General features: G+C 40.5%; 1 protein-coding gene across 1 annotated transcript; it reads right to left on the bottom strand.

Annotated features, from left to right (window-relative positions):
- Window positions 1-1199: 1199 nt before the first annotated feature.
- vps37ba (VPS37B subunit of ESCRT-I a) lies at window positions 1200-17996 on the bottom strand. The gene is made up of 4 exons (XM_020093843.2): window positions 17760-17996; window positions 11669-11840; window positions 6283-6365; window positions 1200-3956 (listed from the first exon to the last, which is right to left on the bottom strand). The coding sequence occupies exons 1-4, from the start codon at window positions 17862-17864 to the stop codon at window positions 3471-3473; spliced, it is 846 nt and encodes a 281-aa protein (XP_019949402.1). The 5' UTR covers window positions 17865-17996; the 3' UTR covers window positions 1200-3470.
- Window positions 17997-18492: the final 496 nt, after the last annotated feature.

The following is an 18492-nucleotide window of genomic DNA, read 5'->3' as shown; positions in this document are numbered from 1 at the left end:
CCTTTAAGTGTTTTTACTGAAGTTTGTTTACCCAGCAGCTTCAGGACACACCCATCCTCAGTGCCCCGGGAGGAGTGGGTGTGTCTCCTGCATATGATGGTAATGATAATAGTTTGGAAAATTGTTGAACAAAGTGCACATTGATTTGAGTCTATGTTTGATTCACTTGACTTATGAGTGACATCAAAACTGTGGATCGTTGCTACTTTTCAATCTTTCGTCATTTATCCGGGACGTGAATGCAACATGTCAGGAGTAAGGGTGCATTCAAAACCACAAGAGGTTTCCACATCATTAATGAAGTGTCTTCACTACATGGATGTATTGAAGTTAACCATATTCTAGTACATTCTGCATCATAGTAACTGTCGCAGTACTTATTATCAGATGAATATTAAATAATATACAGTAGTCTGAAAGTGTGATGTTACTTTAAAAACACCCAGGAGAAGAAGCTCTGGGGATGGAACTGATCTTATCTGAGATTCACTTGGGCAATATTTTCAGGTCATTTACTGGCACAAGACTAATGTTTATTAATGATACCATTAGCAGCCAGTAAGAAGCTGTAACGTGGAAATAGTAACAGTCTGAGCTTCCAACAAAAACAGATAGATAGTATAACTGAGTCTCAAACCATGCTGACAATTACCTTTTACAGATTGACAAATTCTTGAAATGTTGGGAAATATGTATTGTGTGTGTCCAACCTTGAGGATTATTGATCTATCATTGTATGAACTGACATGCATTTGTGTACTGACATGCAGTTTTTAGGATTACATTGGTTACCTGTGTATGTATGTCAAGTTTGTTCAATGGTGTAATGGTTTGTCAACTAATAAATACATTAAAACCACACACAGAAGAGACACTTCAAATAAGCTAGGTAGACAAGTACTTTGCATTTCCCTCCCATTTTTAAAGCATGTATGTTTATGTATATGATCTTGGAAGCATTGCCAAGGTTGTGAAATTGAGACTTTCTCTGAGATTTACTAAGAATAGCCATCCTCTGAAGAGGGCCAGCAATCTTTCCCAACAAAGGGCACAAGGAGTTTATCTTTGGTTATTCTCCCTAGCAATTGTGAACTTAAATTCATTACAAACCCACTAGAGGGCAGTCTGGTTTCATTTTCCAAAAGAAAATGGTGCTCGGCTGTACACCACCACTTATTAACCAACCAGATGCAATAGGATACAAAAATTTTAGATTTATTGAACTTGAAAATAGCATTAAATTCCACTTAAACATTCATTATAAGTAAATATACCTACAACATTACACTGAAAATATCACCAACCACATATAAAACCATGGATACAGTGGATCAGTTCAAATGTAAAAAGCAACTCATCGGCTAAAAACAAAGTCCTGAAGAGAAATCTTCAGACTGAACACACAGAGCAAAAGGCCATGCACAAAAGAATGATCCGATGTTAGTTGTTAGAAATGCTGGTTCTTCAAGACACTGATGCTTATGCTTCTGCTCCCTCATGGTTTTGCGTGCTGACAAGTATGCTCAGTCCATTCTGTGGTCCAAGTCTTTGCCTCGAAGTGAAGTACTATCACCAAGATATGACATAAAATTATTTCAGAGCCCTGTTATTTTGCCAATTAGAAAAAAAGAAGCTGCAACGACAACAAGACATGCTAAAATCTCGGAATTCAACCCCAGGCAAACCTCGACACAATGGAGGAAGAATGGAAGAGAAGTACTAGCACCACTAGGCATACAGCCCCGAGGGTGTCTCTTGTCTCTCTGGCACGTGCAGTTATGGCCTTCTGCTTCCAGTGACAAAGCAAAAACCTGACAGACCAATCGTCTGACGCTGCCTTTTTTCTGCCTTCTGGTGGAACATGGGATCAGTAGCACGAGAAGACCAAATGCTAGGTCAGTATTTAATTTATAAGGGTTGGGTGGAAATGTGGGTAACCTCTACAGCTTGAGAAACATGGAGTAATCAGCAGGACGCGATTAACGTCACTTCAAACGTAGGCACTCGTGGCTCTTCAACAGTGCACAGCAACAGCAGCCGAGAGGAAAAAATGTTTTCAATCTGACCCAGAGAAAAACAAAACAAATCCTCCCTAAAAGCAAGACTGACTGACAAGTTACTCCTGAAGAAATCTGGCTCGCAGGGTTACAAAAAGTGTTTCAGCTCGACATCACAAACATATGTTGGGAACAATGGAACAGTATCTCACTAAATGGTTCACTTGTAAATGTCACATATATTTAAAAAAGACCATAGCAGAATATTTTGAACATGATGCGATGTGGGACGTCTTTGGTGCTTAATGTTGCAGAGAACTGAACAGAACCATGTGTGTGAGATCCAGAGAAGTGTTTGGCCTAATTTCCACTTCAAACTGAGGGCGGTAAAGACAAGAGACATACGAAAAAAAAGGAGTGTTGTGTTAGAACAGGAAGCCACAGAAAAAACCCCAACTCACATCTGAAAGTGTACTGTATGGCTATACACAAATCCTTCAATTCAGGCAAGGCTCCAAAGGCTTAGTGATTTGTTTCTGAAGTTCAGCCACTAATCGTCTCCTTCAGCTCCCTTTAGACTTCTGCCCCGAGATGTACCGAGTGCAAAAGTCAGCCATCTTTAAACAGGGAGGTCTGGACTCTCTTTAGACACACACACACACACACACACACACACACATATTGAAGAAGAGATACACCAACCAAAGCCCTCCATTATTACATGTTAATCAGTCTATCTTGGCTATTTATATTATTATCAACATAACTCCATTAGTACTATACCACAAATAGATGCGGAAAGTCAAATATTTCTATGTACCTTGTGAATGTTTATATACGAACAAAAAAAAAACAAAAAAACATCACAGCATAGATGCAGTTCACCTGAATATATTCTGGGAAATGATATTTTCATTAGAACCACACAGTAATTAGGGTCTCTCTTTGCTTGCATATACAATACCAGTAAATGAGTATGCTGCAGATGGAAAGGACAAATCAAACCCTTCTTTTGGAGTGACTTTACTGTTCCATAAAGCTCGAGGAACATGTTTGAAGGGAGCTGAGAGACTGAAAACTATTGGGCCAGCCGAGCTGAGGGCACCGCCTGCAGACACAAAGTGCTGATAAATGACAAATCCCAGCTCAGTGACCCATAGACTGACACTTGTTTCACCACAGCCTGCAGTGGACAGGTCCCCTGGAGGGAGAGTCGAGGCGGATCTTGTCACGTCTTTTTTTGTTATTCGGGAGTGTTGATGGGAGTGAGATGGATCCACAGAAGATTACTGGAGATCTGCTTCAGTTACACATGACCAGACCAGCCAGCATAGGTCCACCTTCTTTTGTTGTGATTGGTCGTAATTCAAGAAGGCAGACGACATGAAAAGAAAATCAGTTCTCAGAGGAATCCCAGTGGTGCAAAGTCCACAACACACACTGCCGCCCTCAGAGTTTCACTCTGCTTTTTTTTTACTGCATGATGAAGCCAGGCTGCGGGGTCATGCGAGGTGGGGGCCTCTGCGGCAAAGCAGGGGGATACTGAGATAGATAGTGGCTGGGGTAGCCAGAGGGGACATTAGGGAAGGGCTGCCCTGTTCTGGGAGGAATCGGCGGGTATGGTGATGGAGAGTAGAAGACAGAGGGCTGGGGGACAGCTGTCGTAGCCATCATTGGATTAAGAATTGGGGCTGGCTGCGATGGAGGAGGTGGAGGTTTCCTCCTAGGTTGGGGAAGAGGGGAGGAATTGTTGGCATCTGTGAGGAGGGAGGCCGCTGACACATCCTGAGATCGGGAGCTGGTCACAGACGCCTGGGGGAGCCGCTGGCCCTTCAGCACCATCTCCTGCAGCTTCTCGATTTTCACCCTCCTCAGGTGGGCGAGCTTCCTCTTGCTCTGATAAGAATCGATGAAAGAATCCAGGGTCATATCACCATCCAGGAACGAATCAGCCATATTCTGTTGACAGAGGTGAAGAGATTTGAGACAGTTTTAGAGGGAGACTAGAATTACTGCACTGCGGTTGTATGCCTCTGTCAAACAGTGCAGTTTCCACGTAATTATTTCTACATACTTTTTTCCCCCAGATTCATCTAAGGTCACTATGACCTTTGACCACTAACATAATCATTATATCGTTGAGTCCATGTGACAACTGATCAAAAGTAGAAGAAGTTCCCTGAAGCAGTCTTGAGACATTCAAGAGCCCAAACACGTTTATGGAGCCTGTGACCTTGACCATTGACCACTGAAATCGTATCAGTTATTCAGTGAGTCCAGGTGAAATGTACCAGATATAATGAAATTCTCTACAGGCAGTCCTAATATATCACATTCACAGGGACCTTTGACCTCCAGGCACCAAAATCTAATTTTATCTTTCAGTCCAAGTGAACATTTGTACCAAATCTGAAGACATTTCCTTAAGCTGATCTTAAGACATCACATTCAAGAAAAACATCCTGACCACCAAAATCAAGGAATGGGAAGTACAACCTCGAGAACATAATGACTCTGGCCATTGACTGTCGCTGTTGTGGAGGCATAAAAAAATATATTATATATATATACATATATATATATATTTCGATCAGTCCGCCATACATGACATCTTATCTATCCCTCACTAATCAGATTTTAACCATTGATTTTACTTTTAGTCACTCTTGTGTACTGTGTATATGTACTGTTAGGGGTCTTGCTGATTTTAATTTTATTATTATTCTTATGTTACATATGTTGTATTAGGTGGAGGTAACAAACTATGGCACTCAGTAAAGTCCATACCTCCACCAAGGCCCAACAGTTCCCTGGATCTGCACTGAAACTGACACATTTGTAGAGTCCCCTAAACATGTCTGAGTTTTATGATCAAGATTCACACAAAATTATCTGAGAAAATGTTGAAAAATGCCCCAATGTTGGAGAACGTTAATAAATACCTGGATCCGCAAACAAATGATTTGATGTAATCATTCCAGTAGTTTTTGTGTAATTTTGCTAATTGACAGTGTGAATAATAAACACAGATGAAAAGGTAACGTCCTTGGCAGAGGTAATAAGGCCATAATTGGTTAGATCACGTCATTCGGAAGGTCCCAGTACTTACTGGAGTTAATGATTGTGGACAAAAGTAATAACCAAGAGAGATTCAAAATGAAAAACGTCATACTGTCCCAGGAGCAGGCATGAGGAAGCTTCTCAGCTTACACCAGGACAAAGTCTCTCATGTCATGCGTGTCACTGCTGCTCATGTCACTGAGTTCTAAAACCTTTCATAAAGTGTTGTTACACAATAGTTATTCAATGATAATGTGGTTACACAAGACACATCATGTGTTGTGCACAACTGGTTAACGTCTTCCCATCATACAGAGCTGACAGCCTGACGTGTTGTAGCACATGTAAACCTATTATTTATTATTATGTAATGTCAAACCTCTTGTGTTGTTGAAAGAAATCCAGTTAACCAGGTTTATTTGACACTTCAACAAGAGGCTTATCTGATGCTAAATAAATGTTGACATCTACTACTGACATCACTTCACTGTGAAATTAATTATTCCATTGTTTGTTTCCAAACAACAGGAAAGACATGTTTTCAGGAACGTTAATTTACAATCTATTAATTATTAAGAGTCTACTGAAACATTCATCTAGACAGATCAATACAATGATTAATGATCCATCATAATCACAAGCTCAATATTGTTTATATTAATAACTGAAGATTCCTCAAGTGAACTGATAAAAAAAAATTTTTGGGCTTAAACATGAGAAATGTGGCCCTGGACAACAGTGTCTGTTATTATTCTTTATTCTTCAATAAAGAGAGCAGACTATTATTTAATTAATAGTTTGGAAGATAAATAAAAATGGTCAAATCCTGTTTTCTTTTTGTGACTTGAAACTGTAAAACTCGTATTAATCACAGGCCCATAAATCAAATCAAAACTCTGAGAAACCTCTGTTGTTTTTCATAACGCTGTTGTGTCAGAGATAGAACAGTTCAGGAAACTGTGGTCTATCAAGAAACCAAGATGATACTAAATACAGTGACATTTACTGAAAAGGGAAGTTTGATAGATCTCTCAGAAAGGACAGGTAGCTGTTGCGGGGATGTAAATTGTTACGACATGCTCTCCAACTACAGTCTTAGATCTGAACAATGAAGAGGCTTTACGAGGGGACATCAACAACTGGAAAAGCATGTACACGAATAAACTACGTGGTGTCACTGAGACATTCATGAAGTCATATATGTAGAGAGCAGGAGAATGCTTACCTCTGTCTCCTCTTCTATTTTGGCTCCCTCTGCCTGCAGCAGGGCCAGCAAAGTGTCCAGGGAGGTGTTTCCTGACTTGTGGTCTGTTAAATCACAAGACAGAGTATAACAACACAAATATTATTATTCTGCACTGAGCAGAGGCAACATGTCATACTCAGTAATTTCTTACAATCCACGACACATATAAATAGTGTTGGCATCTAATGATTGACAATAAACAAAAGTTAAAGGTACAGTCTGTAGAATTTTGTGATATCTAGTGTTGAAATTGTTGAACACCCCCCTCACCTCACCCTCTCCTTCCAACATGAAAAAGAACCTGTGGTAGCTTCAGTCATAAAAACTCAAAAGGTGTTTAGTTTGTCCAGTCTGGAGGGTCCCCTCGATGTAAATATATAGTATTCAAATATAAAGGGCCTTTACTGGGGTAAAGAAAACTACAATTCTGACAATTTAGATGAAATGAACTAGTGAAAACATCACAAGGATTATACTACATTACATTTCTGCCAATAGGTCCCTTTCACCTAAATCTTACACACTGGACCTTAAGCACATTATGAAACAGTTTTTTAGACCAGTGTTACCGTTGATGCTCAGACGCTTTTGATGGAGCTAAATTTAATGCGAAAAACTAGACAGGTGCTTTTCCAATCTTATCAACCTCTCACAGAATTGACCCAACTTATTCCATCACACACACCAGCCTTCCCCTGACGGCACAGCCATCAGGGGCCATTTGGGGTTAAGTATCTTGAGTTCAGTCTGCACAATTGAACTTTCTCCAGAGGTTGCCTTTCACACATCAGGAGATCACAGCAGGAGCTTATCTGCTCAGACGTGTTCGCAACACAGAATTCTCCTGAGCGCTCAGGTATGGAGTGATGCAAAATGCAGGAGGGAGGACATAACATAAATTCTGCTGCAGCAATCACATGTTTTTGTTTATAGCACGTACACACCGGTGTCTGTTCTTATCAGCAAAAGCTCTCTTGACCTTATCATCAATGTCATCTACATGTGTGGCACTGCAGAGTTTTTACCTGGAGGGCTGGGCAGAGTATCTTTGGAGAAATCTGGGTGCTTACACTCAGACAAACAGTCCCTCCAGAGAACTAGGAGATTCTCCAGAATTCAGTGCATGTCTTAAAGCAGCTCTAGTGTCATTTTACTCTTCTGCATTCACTGCAGCAGTCTTTACGACAAAGACCCTTTTGTACCATTAAAATATGACAATTCCTCACCTCTTTTATGAAATCACTTCAACACATTTGAGTCACAAGGTTATTGTGTACTGTTAATAAAACGCTAGAAGCAGCACAGATGTATTCCAGACAAAGTGTGATCCATTCCTAAATTAACCAAGGAACTTGTTTGCTGAGATGAAAAAAAAAAAAAACTAAACTCTTGTGCTGAAATGAATGCGTCGCTAATAACAGGTTTTAATGAGCACATCACACAAAGCTGAGGCGGGATATGGGAAATCTTCCAGTCGTCCAAACAGCCGTAACGCCTCTCTGTTTGCAGTGAACATGTAAAGCCCCACTGAGTCAACTGAAACCACCTTGGTGTCTAAGGAGGAGGCCCGTTTTGTTTGTGTTCCTAAGCAGGACTGAAAAGTTAAAACCAACCAGAGCAGAGACTGCAAACACGCATGGTGGGGTCCTGACAATTGACCAGTGACACATGACTAGTTACTGATCTCCACCACCCTCAACTCACCAAGCCCAGATGACAATACAGTGATCTCTAATTACACGAGAGACTCCGGTCTGACATGATTTGCTATTCTTGGCTTCCGTCTGCGCATGGCAACCCAGTGAACAAAGCTGTAGAGTAAATAATTAATGCTTTGGATATTGAGTTAAATATAGGTCAGCCCAAGATTTTACAATGTTTAACAAGCTTTCATTGGTAATATCTTGAACACTGCCAGGGTCTTTGGTTTTCAACACAATAATAACACAAATACACTCCCTAGTCATCAAGAGGGAGGCAAAGGTTCTAAATTATGTAACCTCTTCAGTGACATCACTGGCATGTCTTGACTGTGACTTAGGAATTTAACAGTTTCCCTGGTTAAACAAGGGTTAAGAATGGTAAATGAGTGACTGGGGTTATTTGCTTTAAAGGCAAACGAAAATAAGAAAGAACAAACAACAAGGTCCGGTCTTGACAGAAAGGTGGAGCCAAGCAGCATTCTCCTCCCACCCTCTTATCAGGTTGGTACAGCGTTCCCCACTTCAAGTCGTCTGCCAGTTGTCGGAGCATGTGCCCTGGCCTGCCCAAGAGCAGTAACTGCCAGTGATTACACCAATAAAGTATTCCAAGACAACAAGTCTTTCACACACCTGTATCGTGTCGGTGTGTCAGTTTCAGCGCATTCATTAGGGTAAAGCATCATTAGATTTGTCATAAAAAACGTAAGCCAGACCACTTATCTTATTGGACGTGTTGACAAGCTGACTTGTGAGGCACAAACATGAAAAGAAAACAAGAAGACGAAGGAAATAGTTTAGAGGGATTCCAGCGACCACGCCAGACCAAAATCTCTAATTGGGTGATTTACTGGTGAAAATGTTATCTTGTTGGCACTCACTCCCCAAAACCTCATGTTGATTTGCCAAATTTTACTGACACAGTGTAAATTCAATAGAAAATCTTCAAATAGAGAAGCTTCACTCTTCACACAAAGCCTTTTTTCCAGAGTGAACTCCGATTCCACTCTGTCTCGCTCTCTTTCCAGGGAGGACTCTCAGGCATATCAGCAACACTCCACCACACAAAGCTGCGATTCTCTGGCCGAGCAGGGAGCCTGCCGAGCGCACAACACACAGTCTGGGCGTGGAGATCATGAGACAGCCATTTAGTAAATGAATCCAGTCCGACCTCTGCGATGAGTCTGAGGGGGGGGGGGGCGTTTTTTTGGCCTGCCTCACTGCCTTTTCTCCCTCTCTCTCAGCCTCCCAACTTTCAAGACTGTTAGTCCCCTCATCCACCACTCCCTCCCTCCCACCCACCCACTGGGGCTGGTTTACACCAGCTTGCCTGGAAGCACAATGGCCCACTGTGGGGCTGTGCTGTTCTCTGATGCAGTGGATGGTGGTGGAGGTGGTTGTGGTGAAAGGCCTCCAGAGCCTGATGGACAGTGAAGGTTAATGCAGAGGTCACACATTTCCTCGAGAAAGAAGCACGGAGGGGGAAGGGGTGTGTGCTTATGACGTAACTGTACGCAAACAACTGCACAGCAAGCTACTCGACTTCACATCTCTCATCTGGGTCAGTCGGCTGCGTTTTCACTCAGCGACACTCTCTTTCCCCAGCTGCTCTATGGCAAATCCACAACTAGGACGGCGAGTGCATGGAAGGCGGGGGGGGGGGGACACCGGGTAACCTACATTTGACAAAAGCCATTGCTTGCTGATAACAAACAAAAACCAAAGACTGCTGAACAGCCTGTCTCCTGTGTGAGTGATTCTGTGCACTGGGTCTGGGGCTTGGAATGTTAGAAGACTGCTTCAGACGGTACAGACTGTCAACTGACATAACAACAAGCAGAACGTGTGCATGCATCAAAATAACAACAATAAGCTTTCAGAGTCTGCAGACAAGGAGACAAAGTCAAACTTTTATCAGCATAGCCACGTAGTGAATGGCTGGCATGCAATTTTGAGAAGGCTGCTTGGCAACCACTGCGTCAACAAGGTCACAAGTATCGTCAGTCTGTCTTCTTCACAACAAGAAGGAAGTATAGTGAAGGTGTGTCGTGAGGGAAATTGCAGCCCTGTGAGCCTGTATATCCCAGCAGGAGGGATCTAAATCAGATCTGGAACTCGTTCAACCTGAACAGAGTTTAGCAACATAACGACAGGGCTTCTGGTAACATGCGCGCTACAGCCTGCAATGGAAAATGTGGGAACTGGTGAAACAGGTCTCTTCAGCATCTGTTCACACAGAGAGCATGAGAACAAAGACACATCAAGCAACACCGGAATTTCCAATGACAGGAAAAGAAGTTAAATTTTCAACTGAACTGAAACCACCTAAAATCATTGTGTTATCATTCTGGAACCTTTGTTTTGTGGAAATCTGTTCCGACTGGAGACACACAAAAAATGTTGTATTCCCAATTGGTTTTATGATTCGTGAACTTATTCAAAATAGTTGCATATATGGACCAATCCTAGTGTTTTACTCAGTTTGGATTTAGGTAGACAAAAAAAAAATCAACTATTATTAAAACTGATTTTAATGATCCAGATTCTCACAGTAAAACTGTGTAGTGAGGCTGCAATGAATCATTGTTTCAGGCTGATTACTTTCAATTAATCAGTTAATAGTTTAGTCTATGAAATGTTAAATAGTGAACAAAATTACCACGGTTATGTCCTGTTTGTCTGACTAACAGTTCTAATATCCTCACACTTCAGAATATGCAACCAGAGAATATTTGGAATCTCTGCTTGAAAAATAACTGATTTGATTCACTGATATAAAAAAAGTTGCCATTAAATTTCTGTAAATCAGCTAATTGATTTATTGATTCATTATTAAGTGTTTCTTATATTTCAATGCTAATCTTATTTGTTCTTATGTGCTTTCTGATTGTGTAATCCTGTAAAGGATTGACAAATACAATGTAATATTATCATATATTATTGTTGAATAGCTTTTGTTTTTTAGCCTGTTGGTCAGGCATCATATCTAAAGTCCCTAGGCTCTAGAAAAGTGTTTAGGGGAATTTTTCACCATTAGCTTATATTCCACGGACCAAGCCATTCATTATAGTTAATGGGGGAACTTGTGGCCAGATTGAAGATAATGATAGTAAATCATTAGTTACAGTCTCATTTTAAATGGTGTATTTTCAAAGTATTCTCAGTTTAATTGGGATCAAGGCCTTGGAGATCAACTGTGCCAGGGTGCACATACAACTCTGTTTAACTCCCTGTGTTTAATTTCACTGGTGTCTGATTACAATCTGAACAGCACTTGAGGTATAACAACAGAAGAGAGGCTTAATATTTCTACTACTGCAATTGATTTTCAATTTAAAAATTTTGAATATGTAATGGCATTACTTTTTTAATGTTTAAAATCACATGCATCTAGAATGTGTTTACAGTTCTATTGTTAGTTAAAACTATATATTCAAATCTGGTCTTAATAATTTAAGTTTAGGTTAAACTGTACCTCAATGTAAAAAAAACCACTGGATTTAGTGGTGATTTGTGTGTATTGTCTTGCATGTTCATGTATCAGTCACAGATACAAGTGTGTTCAAATTTCTTACGAACTGGCTGCCATTAAAAATTCAAGACGGTGAGATAAACTAATCAATAAAAAATTTCTTGCTGCTGTAGCTGATGCGTGGCTGCTGTACCGAGAGTGGACTTGCGGAGCTGATATGACTCAAAGCTCTCCTGAAGGCAGCTGTAGCACTTGGTCAGCTGCTCCTTCTTGTGCTCCAGTATGGGATGCAGGGCGAGGTTCTGCTCAGCCAGCGTTCGGTTGTTGACCAATGTCTTCTCTTTGCTCTGCTGGACCTCCTGCATCTATGGGTGAAAACAATAAGCATTAACAATAGCTTCAGCATGATGGTCTAAAGAGACAAAACTTGCCTCTTAGGTCCAGGACTAAAATTTTACAATATCATTATTGTCTATACATAATTCGTCAAACAGAAGCATTGAAGAAATAAGAATGGAAGAGGTTATTGTCATGAATATCAACTATGAATCATTGCGCTTGAAGTTGCCAGTTTTCACACATCTCCCACAATCCTCTTTACATATTTAGAAAAACCAATCATGACCACAAACTGTTCAAAATCTTTTCCTTACAACATGAAAACAAAACAATCCTTAATCATTTCATTTCAGCAGTCTGACAGGTTTCATTAAAAAAAAATTTAAGTTAAGAGTTTAAGTTGAAAAGTCCAACAAGTTGAAAGTAGAAAATAAAATGGAAGAAAACTATTTGTTTTAAAACTACTTCAGGGACATTACTATAGGGAGACCTTTGTCAGCTTAGTCCGTCTGGGTATGGAAGAAATTATAAATTAAAACATCTCTAATTATAAGAACATTAAGAAAGGTAAAATACAAACATGCAGCAGCTGAGCAGTGACTCATCCAGTCGTAATGACAACTAAGTAACTGAACAACAGACCCATCTGACATGTTGTCACAGGTTGGATCAAATGACAAATCATGGATGCCTTTCATTCAGGTGTCCCAGTATCTGGACCCCACCATTGTGCATGCCAACTCATTCACTGATCCCTTTGTAATAAACAACAGGTACGGTGAATTGAGTTCTGAAGTTTCCAACTCTTATGTAGAATTATCATTTTAAGTCATCACTTGTACATGTAGCTGGATTTCAAAATGTTTTAAAGGGCACTATAGTGCACATATATATATAACATTTAAAAGTAACAAATTAAAAAGAAATGGCTGCTATTGGGACTTCAATGCCTGAGATACCATCAAATTGAGGTCATAACCATACATGGATTTGATGAATCATGACACCCAAAATAATGTTGAGTAGTGAGACTAACCAAAACAATAAGCCCAAAGGCTAAAAGAGAAAGAATGAAACCTTATTATTTTTTTGTATTTGGTGACCCTCTCTCATTACAAAACAAGCAATTCAATTACTTTTTAAAATTAGACATAACACTTAAAGGTGTGTAGAATTTAGGTGAAAGGGATCTATTTGCAGAAATTTAATGTAGAATAATCCTCATGATGTTTTCACTAGTTCATTTCATCTAAATTGTATGAATTGTAGTTTTCTTTACCCTAGAAGGCCATTTATATTTAAATACTTTATATTTACATCGAGGGGGTCCTCTATACGGAGGCCGCCATCTTGTTTACAGTAGTCCAGACTGGACAAACTAAACATCTATTGAGTTTTTATGACAACTGAAGGATAACACTGGTTCTTTTTCATGTTTGGAAGGGAAGGGTGAGGTGAGGGGTGTCAACATGCAATTTCAACACTAGATATCACAACACTAGATATCACAAAATTCTACACAAAGTACAGTGTGTAGAAATGTGTGATATCTAGTGTTGAAATTGCATGTTGACACCCCTCACCTCACCCTTCCCTTCCAAACATGAAAAAGAACCAGTGTTATTCTTCAGTTGTCATAAAAACTCAATAGGTGTAGAGAGGACCCCTCAATGAAAATATAAAGTATTTAAATATAAAGGGCCTTTTCTGGGGTAAAGAAAACTACAATTCATACAATTTAGATGAAACGAACTAGTGAAATCATCACAAGGATTATTCTACATTAAATTTCTGCCAATAGATCCCTTTCACCTAAATCTTACACACCTTTAAAAAGGTCATTCGCCTAATTTAAGATGGCACTTCCTCAAAAAACAGGGAAGTTTACAGAATTTAATGGTTCCTCATAGACAGTCCCCACATCATCAGTGTGTAATTAAACAAAAAGGTGGTGACATTATTGCATTTTTCAGTTTAGAAAACATCTAAAGGCTGAGTAGTATTACCTCTAAACTGAGCCTTATATTAAAAAAATGTGGAGTGTCACTTTAATGCAAGTTTCATCCACAACAATGTAGTGGGAAGTGTAACATGCTACAGTGAGATTAAATAGAAATAACTCCCCTGCTACCTCGCAAATGACTCATTTCACACAACTAGCTGACATTTTGTGAGTGCAAATATTACATGGACAGGGTGAGAATGCGTAGGAAAAACTAAAAATACACTGAAGCGTAGAGGGAATAGTTTCTAAAAGTGACTGAGGCAGGCCTTGTTTGGTGGTCGGACTGAATGGGGTAAGGCAACATTATATGCTGGAAAAACAAATTCTGTCTACTACCACCACAATTTGAGCCATCAAGGGGTGACCCTTTTGCAAGCGCTGATTCGTTCATTCAATGTCGCCTGCTGAAGAAGCAGACCTTTAAATAGCATCCATAACTGCAGGCCTGTTCTGTCAAACCAAACACATAATTGTTTGCTGGCTGAAGCGCTCTCCAATGTTCCTCTATTATTGCCATAAAGGACTGGAATAATCTGAGGAAATGTAGGTTAAGAGCTTGTCTGAATGGACCACAGACCTGAATTTTGGAGAGATGGTGTAATAACCTACTGTCAGACACAGGTCGCTGTAAACAACACACAAATATTACATAAGAGAGGAACTGAATGAGCAACAAAACGCAGCTTTGACTTGAGGACTGAAGACACATGAACAGGGTTTCTCAAGTTTTGGCCAAAAGAGTAAATAAATTCTGGAGCTAGACCGACAGGCCAGTGAGTCCGCTGGTATGTCACTGTGGATGTTGATCGATGAGTTACACGAAGTTAGAATAAAGAAATGCTGACGTGATTTAGAAACACTGTTAGAAAGTTTGTCCACCAGAGACCATGGTATTGTTATTTTCTCAAGGACAAACCTCAGTGTAGATGAAACTTACAAATACTGCACAGAAGATTAAGTAACTTTTAAAAATTAAACACTTATTTTATAAACTATAACACTGAAGGGGTGTAACAAGTCTCTACATCCACCAATCACTTCAGATGTTGCTTTTGGGTCGCAATACAGTTATACAGTCCCTTATTTTTTTTGGTTTGACTTTTTGATAAAAGGATAAAAAAATATTCTCACACTGTCAACTGGAATGTGCCCAGGAGGTCTGCAATCTGAAGGTTACATCCATCTTGTGCCAATAAATTAGCCTAAATTTACTGTAGGCGTGATCGTTTGATCATGACTGGAACAAAATAGTCATGTGATCTTAAAGTCAAATATTGATAGAAGTGTTAGCGTCAAAGTCCTCTATAGTCCTTAAAGAAAAGCGTGTAAATGTTTGAATGTACTGACGCACATGAGGCATTTTTGCACCAAGATGTTCTCAAATCTTTTCACTTATAAATTGTGAACTTGGAGTACAGCCTACATGCTCTGTAAGACCTGTTCCTGGATTAGTGAAGACCTCAAAAAGATAAGGAGGCAAAGGCGAGGGAGACAGTGCTTAATCTCAACTCACTTCCACATGTTGAGTATGATAGAAAGCTAAAATGAGCCAAAACATCATGTGGTGACTTAATAAAAACTGGGTCATCTTCAAATCCAGATCATTTGGCGTGGTGAAAAGGTAGATGATCAAAGGGTTGATTAAAAGATCAAAAATCCTTAAAATATTTCTTGAAGCTTTAGCTAATATGCAAGTCACATTTAAACAGATACAGTACTGCTGTAGCAGTGCATACTCTACACAAGTACGACACATTTAAGGTTCAATTTGTGGCAAAAAGGACGCACTGGTAAAAACAAATTTCCTGGCAGCCCTATTTGCATTATTCAAAAGGCAACAAATGTGTGTTTGTCTGTGTGTTTTGCAAAATGAAAGGACTATTGCCTCCAGAGCATGTGTGTCTACATGTGAGAGAAGGGTTTGTGTCCGTATACTCCAGCTGTAAAGTCTGTGCTTTTCAGTCCTAATGAGTTTCACTCAATGCCATATGCCACTGCCTTTTGTTTCCTGTCAGCAGGCTATTAAGAAACAATTCCCTTGAAAGTTCCACCTCCGTCCCAGGCATGTCTTTACTTGGCCCTCATCTCCTGCATCTCTACAATAACCTTGTGACTAACTTAAGTCAACAACTATTGCTGTGTCATGGCGAAGTCCCTCCCTCTCTGTTTCTTATGGGAAGAAGAGAACGAAACCATGGAGACAATCAGCAAGGGTGTGGATCCAAAACAGAGCTGACAACACAAAAGGCCGGATCACAGCACGACATTCATCCAAATGGCTAAAAATACCATGTGTTCTTTCTTGCTTTTGTAAGGGGAGAATTGATCTGGTGCAAATACAATAGCTTACAGTTTCTCATGTGTGCGGAAACACGTTTGTTTAAAATCACTCTTCGGGGAAGTGCGTCCTTCGCTCTTGTGTAAAAGCCACAGCACCAGGACAGCAGACAGAGAAATTCCTGTAGCATGACACTGTGTTGAATGTTTGTAATTATTGATCTGAGTCCGACTGCAGGGTAAGAAAGGGAAGGAGGACGAAGAGTGTTTCATGTAGAGTTTGCACTTTACAGTAAAAAAAGAGAGACAGACAGAGAGAGGATCAGTGTGGTGAGGAAATGCCTTCCAACACCAGGGATCTGTTGGGGCTGATGCAGCAGGACATTAGGGCGGATTTAAAGTCCACACTGGAAATGACAGTTTTGGAAGGAGCAGCAGCACGAGGGGAATAATCGCAAGCACAAATCCTGTATAAAAATCCTTCTAATCTCCAAGCCCTCTGTCTTGATATACCAAATTTCTGTCTGTGGGAAAAATAAAAAAAACTTAAAATGGACTATGGCTTGTAATCACTGCGTGTATGGAAAACTCCAGGGGCTTATCAGGTGCTTATCATGACAAGTGCAGAGTTATGATGCAGTGAAAAGCAGGTGAGGATTGCTGAGACCAGAGTCTAGATATAGTTATTGCTACAGATCCAGGATGTGGTCACATTGTGGATCTTGGTGTCGGCTATTTGTGAATTATGATCGCAACTTGTCTGCATATGCACTACCATTACTGTCAATACTACTATACCATTAGTTGTCATTGCTGAACCCTTTATCACTGTCGGACCTTTTCTTATAAATACTTTAAACACTGATACACCTCTCTATCGGTGTTAGTCTTTTTCTCATGAATATTATTTTGCTGACGTGCACTTCTGTCCCTCCTGGGAAAGTGATCCCACACTTGTGTCTCTCTGTGAGGTCTGGTACCTCTTGTATACATAGTGTTTATTCTCTGTATAGTTATTTGATGCTACCATTATTATATTTCTTTTCGTTTATGATGATTGTTATGACACTAAGTATCTTTGAGTCGAGTTAGTATATGGTGAATTCAGCTTACAGTCTTTGTCCATAACACAGCATCTGGTGCGAACACCATCTTTGTACTACAGCTGTAAGATCTTACATCAATATGTTCTGGTTCATTGTGAAGCCGATCAACGGGGCACATTTCAGAAGAGGGCTGTTCAGCATTGTTTTCCTCTGAAGTGCTCTGGGTGTGTGTCGACAGGAGAGTCGGCCATAAATTGGCACTTTAGCGAGTGAAGTTCGGTCTGACCCCCGACACAGAGTGGAAGCTAGGCCAGCACTTGTGTTGTGTTCCCTGAGAACCTGAGTCAGCTCGGCTCGGTGTTTGTCTGGTTCTATCCGGAGAACAATGTCGCCCACTGTGAATCCTCGTGCGTTCAAACTTGAGACAACGCCGCGGCCCAAGGTTGAAGCTTCCCCGCCGACATGTCCCGTTCGCGACACACACTCACGACCGTGACTCCAAGCGAGTATTTCCGTTACCTCTGGCCGAGGAAGACGCTGGGAACGGACAACAAAGGGAAAACAGTGACCGAGTCGGTGGCTAACGCCGGAGAGAAGCAGCGCTCAGCCCCACGTACCTCGTCCATCTCCTGGACCATGGTGCTGAGTTTGACGTCGTCCTCCAGGATCTCGTTGAGCTGTGTCATCGTGTACGAGCCGAACTTGCTGAAAGAAGTCGACATCTTGGCTCCTGCGTGTGTGTCGGCGCTTCCTCCTCTTGTGCTCCCCTCTCTGTGACAGCAGCTGACCGAGCTCCTCTCAGGAACTACACAGGCCCGCTGCCGCGTTCACGGGCATCGCGGAAATGCCGCAATCGCCGGACCCAGTAATCAAGATGTAGGTAACTGCGTAAACTTTTACCAAGAGAGTAAAAAAACACCGAATTTAAGTTAGGAGCCAAATAACTACAGTGTGTAATATTAATAAGCGATGCATTTATACAATTTATGATAAAATATATTGTTTAATTACAATAAATATACACCACATAATAATGTGGTGGCTTCTGAGCATGATTTGCTTGTGTCATTGGTGAATCAAGATCTTTTCTAAATCAGGGGCCATGAAGGGGCCACAATTAACACAGAGGGGCCAACATCCAAGAACCCTTCCTTATTCAGTGAGGAGCACATGTAAGCTATTCTGTGTTTACTGTTGTCTCTATAACTTTGAGCAAGCCACACATATATATGAATATATATATATATATTTTTTTTTAAATGGTCCTGATTAAAAACATTGTGCACTTCAAAAAAGTTTAGGAAATCGAAAGTAAAATTCTGAACAAAGTGTCATATTTATTGATAGTAA

The sequence above is a fragment of the Paralichthys olivaceus genome, chromosome 4 (genome assembly GCF_024713975.1).
Source record: "Paralichthys olivaceus isolate ysfri-2021 chromosome 4, ASM2471397v2, whole genome shotgun sequence".
Taxonomy (NCBI): domain Eukaryota; kingdom Metazoa; phylum Chordata; class Actinopteri; order Pleuronectiformes; family Paralichthyidae; genus Paralichthys; species Paralichthys olivaceus.
The sequence above is the reverse complement of the archived record's forward strand: the minus strand, read 5'-3'. Positions and strand labels throughout refer to the sequence as shown.

Excerpts from the sequence above, each read along its gene's own strand:
- vps37ba (XM_020093843.2), bottom strand. The coding sequence starts at position 17,864 with ATGTCGACTTCTTTCAGCAAGTTCGGCTCGTACACGATGACACAGCTC. Across the intron at positions 11,841-17,759 it reads TGGTCCAGGAGATGGACGAG|ATGCAGGAGGTCCAGCAGAG; the intron begins GTACGTGGGGCT and ends TTTCACCCATAG. Across the intron at positions 3,957-6,282 it reads AAATAGAAGAGGAGACAGAG|AATATGGCTGATTCGTTCCT; the intron begins GTAAGCATTCTC and ends CTCTGTCAACAG.